This window comes from Mustela lutreola, chromosome 7, assembly GCF_030435805.1.
Source record: "Mustela lutreola isolate mMusLut2 chromosome 7, mMusLut2.pri, whole genome shotgun sequence".
NCBI classification, from domain to species: Eukaryota; Metazoa; Chordata; class Mammalia; order Carnivora; family Mustelidae; genus Mustela; species Mustela lutreola.
The window spans coordinates 49,369,429-49,380,242 of NC_081296.1; the positions used below are offsets into that span (position 1 = coordinate 49,369,429).

The window sequence follows — 10,814 nt, forward strand, 5'->3', positions numbered from 1 at the left end:
GCAAATAATCTTTTCTGAAGTGTGCAAACATACTACTTACTATTTCTAAACACTCAGTGTTGAGGACAGAAACGTTTGTGTTTGGGGCATACACCTAATTAATGATGATGCCTGTCGTGGCTTGAATTATTTTTTTCTATCATCCAAAACAAAACTGAAAGTCATCTCCTACTGAGGTGAAGTAAATATTAAGGGAAGAAGTCGTCTTCTCAAAAGCTCAAAGTACTCTAAGAAGCCATACTAAACAGGCCTGTAGGAATGATCTTCCAGGGCCAACACAGATCCCTGCTCCAATCCTGCAATCCTAAAAAGAAGGAAGCCAGGTCCTGCTCGCCATAAAATGCCAAGAGAAGGTTAACTGCGAAACGCAATTTCCTTTTTCTTCTTCCTTGGTGCCACTTTATTAGGCGTGTGTGACCACGCAGCCATCCCCACTGCACGCGGTGCTGGAGGAGAAAGCCCCGTCGAGCCAACGGGGCCAGACTGAGGGCAGCGAGAGGACCCTCCGAGGAGGGCACGGCGGGACAGAGCTGGGAGACCGCCTCCGGGACGCGGAAGGCGGGAACTCGGGCAGCGCGAGCACGACCCTGCAGCCTCTCCCCACCCCAGGCTGGTACCCGGGACACCGCGGCGGCGGAAGCGGGCACAGGCCTCCCGGCATCGCGCACCTGCCGCCCCGGGGGGGGGGGGGGGGGGCAGCCGAGGGCCCTCCCCGGAGGCGGAGTCTCGGGCGGCGGAGGGAGCCGGGCCCGGGCTGGGTCCGGGCAAGAGGAGCCCGCAGCGTGGGCCCCTTCGCCAGCGCCGCAGCCCACCGGCCGCACCCTCTCGCTTACCGCCCCAGATCCCCAGCTTCAGCTGGGACTTGTTGAGGTTCTCCACATAGTCCCCCAGGAAGCGGTTCAGCAAGTCCGCGACCACCGACTCCAGCACCATGGTGGGGCTGAGGCACCGGGAGAGGGAGGAGCCGGAACCGCCCGGCGCTGCTGAGGGCGGCGGTGCGCGCCGCGAATGACAGCCCCGCGGGCGCCGGCCCGCCCCCGCGCTGCGCGCGTGACCCGGGCTGTGCGCAGGCGCGCCGCCGCCGCCGCCGCCGCTGGGAATCCCAGGACGCGGGCGGTGAGCTGCAAGCTGGCTGTGTCTCTGCTGCTGCCGCCCGTCACCCGAGGGCGGGCGGGGGTGCTACGGGGAGCCGCGCCCAAGGCACCAAACGGGAAGGACGTTAAGAAAAAGGGCAGGAAGGAGTTACTGAGCACAGCGACCTCTACGAGGTCGCTCTGTTTGCCTGCCGTCGCCTCCTGTCGGTCTTGGGTCCGCAGAGCTCACCGTCCTGGACAAAAGCTGCTCCCAGCGCCTCGCCTTCCCCCAGCGGAGCGGACCCGACCCAGGGGGTCCGGCGCCTCCCAGGCCCCAAGTTCATCCTAGGAGCCTCCTAGGCAACTACCCTTTCACCCGTGTGTCAGCTGGAGAAAGAAGACCTGCACCCTGTCCTGCTACATTAACCCCGCCTGGGGCAACATCTCCGTTTCTTTTTGCTTCTTGAAAATTTTAATTTTAAAATTTTAGAAGTGAAAGGAGAGGGAACAGAACTGTGTCCTAGGATGAAAGATAAAATGGCAACTGAAGGGCGCCTGGGTGGCTCAGTGGGTTAAGCCGCTGCCTTCGGCTCAGGTCATGATCTCAGGGTCCTGCGATCGAGTCCCGCATCGGGCTCTCTGCTCAGCAGGGAGCCTGCTTCTCTCTCTCTCTCTCTCTCTCTCTGCCTGCCTCTCCATCTACTTGTGATCTCTCTCTGTTAAGTAAATAAAATCTTTTAAAAAAAAATGGCAACTGAATATGCATTGTGTTCTTGCCCTTCTGTGCTTGACTCACTTTTAGTTTACTCAGGAGCCGTTTCTTAGTTACCTCATTAGGGAAATGAAGAACAGAGGTAGTACTTACTTTATTTTCTTTAAGTATGGGTTAGCTGTTAATTATATGTTACTTTCTTCCATACTGTCCTTGAACTGGTCTAGTGTGGCAAGACATTGAAAGTGGGGGCTTTTATAGTGCAAGAACTCGATCTTAACAAAATTTAACCACCCATTGAATCCCTTTGTTTTTTCTTAAAATAGATTTCAAAAAGCTGTTGAGAACAGAAATAAACCTAAATACTAAGGTTATTGTAGTCAGAAGCATTTATTGGGGCGCCTGGGTGGCTCACTGCCTTGAGCCTCTGCCTTCTGCTGGGGTCCTGATCTCAGGGTCCTGGGATGGAACACCATGTCGCGTTGGGCTCTCTGCTTGGCAGGGAGCCTGCTCCCCCCCACCACCACCACTCTGCCTACTTGTGATCTCTGTCAAATAAATAAATAAAATCTTTTAAAAAAAAAAAAGAAGAAGAAGAAGAAGCACTTGTTAACATGTAATGTCTGAAAAACAGTGAATTGCTCCTAAAGAACTGCTATCAACCAAATATTTGTGTTCCCCAAAATTCTATGTTGAAATCCTAATCCTCAACGTGATGGTATTAGGAGATGGGGCCCTAAGGTGATATTTAGGTCGTTAGGTAATTAAGCAAAATCCTCATGAATAGAATTAGTACCCTTTTTAAAAAGACCACCCCCCCAAAAAAAAGAAAAAAAAAATACAGAGAGCTCCCTCTACTTTTGCATGTTGAGAACACAACAAGAAAACACCCATCTATGAACCAGGAAGTGGGTCTTCACCAGATTCTAAATTGCCTGGCATTGTGATATTGGACTTCCAATATTCAAAACTGTGAGAAATTTTTAACCACAGTTTATGGTACTTTTTTATAGCAGCCTGAATGGACTAAGACAAGATCAAAGAGAAGTCAAAATGTCTGCAATTGTGTTATGTAAAATGGATGTAAAGAAAGAACCAATACTAATCAGTACTATCAATACCCACCTCTATCCTTCATGCATATACACAGAAAATATGTCCTTAACCATTTGTTTTTCGTTGCTCAGTCGCCTTGACAAAATACCTAGGAGGCACTGTGCACTTCTTTCCTTCACTATCTGCAACCAATGAAAAGCCAAACCTGTCTATTCTGCTTCTGTCACATTTCCTAAATTCTTCTTATATTTCACCTGGAGCATGTAATCACCTTCTAACTGGCCTCCTTTTTCTCCCTTCTCCAACCATCTGCACGCTGCCATGGAGCTAGTTTCTAAAGCACAGCTGAACTCAAGTTAGTCATATGCTCAAAAATACCCAGTAACTTTCCACTGTTTTGACGCCCTCCTCTAACTGTCCCCAAGGTGTTTCTAGTCCGCCCATCCTCCTCCAATAATCTCTCTCCCCTTGTGTACTCACACCAACTATGTACTGAAGGGAAAGCAAAAACAACAGTAACAAAAACAACAACAACAACAAAACAAAAACAAAAACAAAAAAAACCAGTACTATGATCTGGTTGGGATAGGCATGCACCATAAAACAGTTAAGCAAACAATGCAAGGACGTATGATATATAAGTAACAGTGCAAGATGATACGAAGATGCCACAAGCAGAAATAGAATGGCCAAGCAAATGAAACAGAAGGCATAATCTGCTGGGAGACGTGAGCAATACTAATCCTTGTATAATAGTAATTCCTTGCACTTCTATGGTACTTTACACTTTTGAAAGAATAATGTGTGTTTTTATAGGCATTATTCCATTTTATTAATATTCAGTTTTAACTCATGAGCTATGATACCATTATTATGCCAAGGTATGCATTTTCATTTGTAATCCTCACAAAAAAATCTGTGGGATAAGTAATGCAGGTAGTGATACTGCCCCATTTTACAGGAAAATAAGTCAAGAATATTAAGCAATTTACCAAAAATTACATAGCAGGCATTAATTTCCTTTAGCTCCCTGAACATCGCCACCCTTTCCTCTTTCAATAATTGTAGTTAAATCACTGCTAGGCTAGTAGTAATTCTCAGAGATCTTACTTTGGAAGTTTAATCAAAGAATAGAAAATCTTGAGGCAGAAACTTCAGCTTAATATTGTCAGTATTTTTTAAAATTTATTTCTAAAGATTTTATTTATTTATTTGACAGAAAGAGAGAGATCACAAATAGGCAGAGAGGCAGGCAGAGAGAGGGAAAAGCAGGCTCCCTGCTGAGCAGAGAGCCCGATGCGGGACTCGATCCCAGGACCCTGAGATCATGACTTGAGTAGAAGGCAGAGGCTTAACCCACTGAGCCACCCAGGTGCCCCTATTGTCAGAATTAATAATGCTATTACAACATAGTAGAAAAAGCTTGCAAATTTTAGTATTTCACTTTTTAAGTATGTTTTGACAGTATGATAAGGTGCACACAGCAATGCTCCAAATCCTACATACTTCTTGAAGAAATCAGATATTTACAGTCCTAATCTAAAACAAAGTAATGTAAAGAAGTATCATGACACTCTGATGTATAGCACTATACCCAAAGGAGTTTGGATATGGAGGTTTAAAGAAAATAAACATTGTAGTAATTACAGTTCTTACATTCAATCTAACTTAAGAATAATGAGACAACAAAATCAATTGCAAAAGTAAACTGCGGGGCACCTAGGTGGCTCAGTGGGTTGGGCCTCTGCCTTCAGCTCAGGTCATGATCTTGGAGTCCTGGGTTTGAGCCCCGCATCGGGCTCTTTGCGTGTCAAATAAATGATCTCCTTGTGTCAAATAAATAAATAAAATCTTAAAAAAAAAAAAAAAAAAGTAAACTGCAATGTGGGACTGAGCAGTAAAAACCAGTGAGCAAACTACAATTTCCGTGTTAAAATCAAAATTAGGAACACTTGTTAAAAATTAACAACTCTTGGGTTGCCTGGGTGGCTCAGTCAGTAAAGTGTTCAATTTTTTTTTCTTTTTTTTTTTTTTTACTCTCCAACTCTTAATTTCAGTTCAGGTCATGATCTCAGGGTCATGAGATTGAGCCCCATATTGGGCTCTGCGCTGTAGAGGGGTCTGCTTAAGGTTCTCTCTCTCCCTCTCTCCCTGTCCCTCCCACCAACTCACCCGTGTGTGTGCACTCTCTCTCTCTCACATGCAAATAAAAAATTAACAACTCTTGCTTAAAAACTGAAAAGTAAGAATTTCTAACTTTGCAATACCTCATACCCACATGCTATTTCCTTACCTTTTGTTGAGAGAAAGCAAAAGGGCTTTGGGGGGGAAAGAAGGAAATGGAGAAGAAAGCTAGAGAACAAGTATAACACCATGGACTATCAGAAAATGCAGGAAGATTAGCTGGCAGAAAGCACTGGGGTAGATTGCAGAATTTGAGAACCAGAGGAAAACAAATCTGGCTAATCCAACCCCCCTCCTTTGACAGGTGGATACAGTGAGTAGGAAAGAGAATTAAGGGACTTGCTAATGTTCCACAACAAGTTAGTGACTGTCAGAGCTAAAACTCAATGTCCTGACTCCCTGGTCTGTTTTTTCCATAGCTCCATACTCTACTTCCTTGAATCAGAAAGACAGATAAGCCAGAGCACTGGTGTTTTTTTGTTTGGTTGTAAGCTCTCTTTTTCTTGCTTTCTGTGACACCTGACCTCCAATTTATTATTTTTTTAAGTCTATATTGTTCAGTTTCCTCCTACTACAAGAACACCTCTGGCCTGGATGCTATGTGATCTATTCACCCTCACTTCACCAAATTATTTTAGAGCTCCGTTACTGGATGTTCCCACGGTTCTAGCTATGAGCCCTGAAGTGCCACAGCCTTCCTCTGAGGAGATTTGTGTGTTCCAGACAAAGGGCTGGATCCTGTTACACCATCTTCCCAAGTACTTTGTGGCTCAGGCTTCTAAGGTAAGGAAAACATAAAGCTTAATGGGGCCACAGGGGACCAGCCATTCAAAGACAAGCCTGCTGCTTTCAAGAAACCTTACACAGGAAATGCTTCTAAAGTGTCTCTGAAGAAGGTGCATTGTTAATAAAAACAAAGCAAATCTGCCACAAAGAAAAATGTTTTTGAATCAGCTAATCCCTGACTAAGCAAACCTGTATAATAATAACAGCTAAAAGCTCACCAGCACTTACTGTGTGCCAGACATTTCATGTATTTTTAACACAACAGTCTTGTGTAGTATATATTATTACTCTCATTTTACAACTTAGATTCAAAGAGGTTAACTAACTTGCCCATAGTCCTACAGCTAAAAATTTGCATAAATAGATTCAACCTTGTACAGATGTATTCCAAAGTCTGTATTTCTTCACCCATAAATCATTTCTCATGCTCTGGTGCTTTTATCCTTTCTCCCACCACAGCATAGCTTTGCTTAACAACTTCTCAGATGGTGAACCTCCCCATTTTAACCAAGGGCTCTCTGGGCTCTCACTTGCAGAGCTAACAGCCTCTTGTTTCCTGACAAAATGTGAGCCAAAACACATTCTCAAGTGTATATAGAATTCAGCAATCATTCTCCCATAAATTTAGCATTGCCCCCCAAGAATCTGGGCCAGGCATGGAGATGATATAAAGACAAAGAAGTAACTAGTCAAGGGCATGGCAAGCCCAGGGATCTGTCAACGCTGCCTCCCTGCCAAGACTAAATATATAAATCCTGTTCAATAGTTTCTTCTCGCTTCTGCCTCTGCTAGACAGAATTCAAATATTTCATCCTCATCATTGCTCCTTTGATAGATGTATATAGCTGATGTGATCTTGTATAGCCTGGATCCACGTGCCTAAGATGGAGGCTAAAACTCAGGTAGCATTCAATAAACATTGCTTTGAATGAATAAATGAACTAATGAGCACTTGTTCTCTTCTGTAATAACAAATATTATATCAGACATTGTGTATATTAGGTTGTATGCTCAACTCTTAACATGCATAATCTTAGTATATACTTATGACAACCCTATAGGTACATACTATTATTCTCAGAAGGGATGAGGGAGCTCTCCTGGGTCTCTTTTATAACATCGTTAATTTCATTACCTCTTAAATGTCCCAACTACAATTGTACATTTGATACAGGGGCTTGGAAAGCTTTAGTAACTTGCTCATGTCATAATAAGGAGTTATTCTACAATCAAAACCAGATCTGACTTCAGACCCGGGTTTTTTTTTTTTTTTTTTTTTTTTAAGATTTTATTTATCTGTTTGACAGACAGAAATCACGAGTAGGCAGAGAGGCAGGCAGAAAGAGAGGAGGAAGCAGGCTCCCTGCGGAGCAGAGAGCCCCATGTAGCCATCCATCCCAGGACCCTGAGATCATGAGCTGAAGGCAGAGGCTTTAACCCACTGAGCCACCCAGGCGCCCCCAGATCCAGTTTTCTTAACCACAGCACTCAATAGTGTCTCTTCTATTTTTATTATCATTAATAATAATTGCAACTTCTGTGTATCTAGCTCTTACCATGTTCCAGGCACAATGCTAAATATTTTACATTATTAGATTCATTTAATTCCCAAAGCAACTCATTTATGCTCACTAATGTGTATTATTACCTCCATTTCCCAACACTGCGAACATGGTAAGTTACTAGGAATAATCACAATTCGCAAGTTTATGTGACAGTTCTAGAGACTATTGTGTAAATCATGGAGCACAGTGCCTGTGTATGTATACCCTGAAAACAAAATGCACATGTCCCATCCTAAAACCCTTTGGATGAATTTAATTTACTGAACCTTATTTTGTTTAATTACTAAACATTATTTGGAGAAACAATTAACTTACAAGGAAGGATTTTAAGCAGAAATAGCATACACCCAAATTCTGAACAAAATGCCTCAGATCTCTTTTAAGCTGAGCTAGCCGGTAGCAGTTCTACAGAATGAACATAGGTCAGTTTTCAAAAGGAATAAAAAGGGTCTCCCAGGTGGAGACAGCCTAGAAAGGCCAGAGGTGGCGAGGGTGCCTTCAAAGCATGGTTCCAACAGCAGTTGTATGCAGGAGTATATATTCCCAATCAAAAATCAGCACGCAAAGGCTTAAGAAATGGGTTGTGATTTTTAATTACCATATGAGATACACACAATCTTACACGTAATTTTAAGTGTATACTAACTGATTTCTTAACATATGGAAACACCTCTGTAACCGCACCCAGATCAAGATATGGAATATTTGCAGCACTCCATAAGGTTCCGGTACCGAATGAATTCTAATCAACAAAGAAAATACATTTAAAATCAGGTCTGAACATCAGAAAGCAGGTAAGAAACTTCGAAGGCTGGCTTTTTGGAGGACAGGGACGGTATTAGGTAAAAAATAAGACAAACCCGACTTGCATCTTCTTTTAGTGGTGGGCGAAGAGTGCTTCAGTGGATTCACATTCATACCTGCGGCGATGCTCCCAATGACTCTCGATATAGTCGAGATTTAACCTTTTTAGCACGTGAGAAAATAGAAACTTGTTTAGGGTTTCTGAGAATAACAGACCCACCAGGCATAAGGGAGAGAAGGAACTGGATGTTTTGAATTTGCGCAGTCCACGTAGCCACGTGGCAGAGCGGAAGGCCTGGCATCGGGTTACCAAGCAGCGTCTTTCGCGCCCGCGCATTGGCCGGCGGTCGGGGCTGCAAGTATAAAGGCTCAGGCCGGCTGTCCTTGAACAGCGGTGCTGAATCGGGCCGCGCGCGCTTTGAACTTTGCGGAGGTGACGCGCCTCCCTGGCTGGGTGCCTCAGGCAGAACCGTGCAGACACCCATCTGACACCGGACCCCAGGTACGGGAGGAGGAACCCACCTTGTTTAACTCTCCTGGGAGCAAGCCGTGAGTCCTAGAGGGGATAATAATTATTATTCTAATTCTCGCCAAGGACTAGAGTGCAATAATCCAAGGATTCGGGAAACGATTGCACAAGCAAAGCTCTTCTTGGCACTGAGGACGGCACGACCAAAGTGAGAGGCCAACATTTTGAGAGCCTCCTCCTTGGGCTAGCGGAGGATCGAGATTAAATCAACAAGCCCCGAAGTGTACAGGACTGCTAGAGACAAGAGAAAAACGATTGTTCATCAGTCACTGAGACATAGCTCGCAATAGCAGCGAGAAGGGCAGCTGGAATAGTCCCAGGGGAGGAAGAAGAAAGCACCCCTAAAGTAGGAGAAAAGACACGGGAATTGCGGCGCCTTGCAGAGCTCCCTGCGACGACTGGTGTAACATTGTGAAGTGCAGGCTGACCAGCACCCGCAGTGTCCTCGCATCCCGCATCCGCCACCTTATGTGGTGCCTGGAGAGGCTCCGCTTGGGTCCCGAGCGCCTCCTGAAGGGCAGGAACGGGATTCTTCGGACCCGCGGCCACCAAGTCCCGGCCCTCACGCCCGCCGCGTGGGAAAACGTGCTCACTCCGGACCGCATCCCTGAGTTCTGTATCCCCCCGCGACTTGCGCCGGGCACCGCCCTGGCTGCGCTTCGGGTTTCCTGGATCCAAGCGGTAGAAATCGACGACGGCGCCGGGCACACGGACTGGGACCCGCGCTCGCAGGCCGCGCTCTCGCTGCCGCACCTGCCGCGCGCACGCACTGCCTACGGCTTCTGCGCGCTGCTCGAGAGCCCGCACACCCGCCGCAAGGAGTCACTCTTCCTCGGGGGCGCCGGCGCCGCCCCGCTCCTGCTCCCGGGCGCAGCCCCGGACCCCGACCCCGCGCTCCCCGCCGGCCCCCGGCAGACCCCGGACGTGCCCGCGCCGCCGCCCCGCGCCCACCGCCTCCTGCGCGCCCCCGAAGGACTGCTGAGCCGCGCGCTGCGGGCCCCGGGGGGCCGTGGCCTGGCGCGCGCCCGCTCCGTGTCCAGCGGGGACTACGATGACGACGAGCGCGGCGCCGGCTCCCGGCCCCCGGCCCGGGCCCCCTCCGCGTCCCCGCCGTCGCCTCCATCGCCTGGCCCCGACCCGCGGCCCGAGCGCCTGGAGGCCGAGGGCACCGTGGCCCTGGGCCGCGACGGGGGCGCCCTGCGCCTGGCCGCCGAGTACAGCCGGGCCAGCGGGCGGCTCCGCGTGCGGCTGCTCGGCGCCGAGGGCCTGCCCGCAGGGACCGCCGAGCCCCGCGCCGTGGGCTGCCGCGTCAGCTTCGTCCTGCGCTCTCCAGGCAAGACGCGCCCGCAGCGCAGCGCCGTGGTGCGGCCGAGCCGCAAGGCCGCCTTCGACCAGGACGTGTGCCTGGACGGGCTGTCGGAGGAGCAGGTGCGCCGCCTGGCCGTGCGCGTCCAGGCGGAGAAGCGGGGCCGTGGCCGCGAGCGGGGCCGCTGGCTGGGCCAGGGCGAGCTGCTGCTGGGCTCCCTGCTGCTCCCCTGAGGGCGCTCGGGCCTCGGGCCCTCCCCTTGGGGCGCTCTCCGCGCGCTGGGACCTCGGACCCTTACAGCCGCTTCGGACAAAATAAATGCTATTTATTTTTATATTCAGGCCTTTGTTCAGTCCAATATTAGCACATACATTGCTAGATTTATCACAATAAAGGACGTAGTATTTTGTGTAATACCTTCAAAATTCATTTCAGCAAATGGTATGGTGTTCTGCAGGAGTGGTTCCCAATATAGACATACAATTGCACTTCATCTTCCCCAATATAGATAGACAATTGCGACTTCATGCTCCCCACTGCTCTGTTGGGAGACTCTGGATCACAGGAAGTGTTAAAACTAGAGGGTGTGCTGGTGATCTCTTTGCCCCAACCTCTCAACTGAAGTTTGTTCATTCCACAACATCCATTGATCGCAACATCCATCTTAGAGCGTGTGTTATCTTTGAAACATCATTTAAGACCCCAGGTGATAAAATGGGGCCAAGAAAGATGAAGTAACTTGTTCAAGGTCAACAGTGAATTATTAATAGGAACTCAGATCTGATGCTTTTAGCTACAT

At 47.8% G+C, this 10,814-nt stretch overlaps 2 protein-coding genes across 4 annotated transcripts in view; one reads left to right on the forward strand and one right to left on the reverse strand.

Annotated features, from left to right (window-relative positions):
* The window catches only part of VPS13C (vacuolar protein sorting 13 homolog C), a 179,826-nt gene extending 178,863 nt beyond the window's left edge, over positions 1-963 (reverse strand). For all 3 annotated transcript variants that reach the window (XR_009355410.1, XM_059180680.1, XM_059180679.1), the window contains exon 1: positions 834-963. Coding sequence is in view for 2 of the 3 variants with exons in the window: in XM_059180680.1 (XP_059036663.1) it covers positions 834-933 (100 nt within the window). In the remaining variant the exon portion in view is untranslated. The remainder of the gene's footprint in view (positions 1-833) is intronic.
* Positions 964-8,608: 7,645 nt separating this feature from the next.
* On the forward strand, positions 8,609-10,349 carry C2CD4A (C2 calcium dependent domain containing 4A). Its single transcript, XM_059180682.1, has 2 exons — positions 8,609-8,682; positions 8,776-10,349. The coding sequence occupies exon 2, from the start codon at positions 9,178-9,180 to the stop codon at positions 10,246-10,248; it is 1,071 nt and encodes a 356-aa protein (XP_059036665.1). The 5' UTR covers positions 8,609-8,682; positions 8,776-9,177; the 3' UTR covers positions 10,249-10,349.
* The last annotated feature ends 465 nt before the right edge of the window (positions 10,350-10,814 follow it).

Excerpts from the sequence above, each read along its gene's own strand:
- C2CD4A (XM_059180682.1), top strand. The coding sequence starts at position 9,178 with ATGTGGTGCCTGGAGAGGCTCCGCTTGGGTCCCGAGCGCCTCCTGAAG.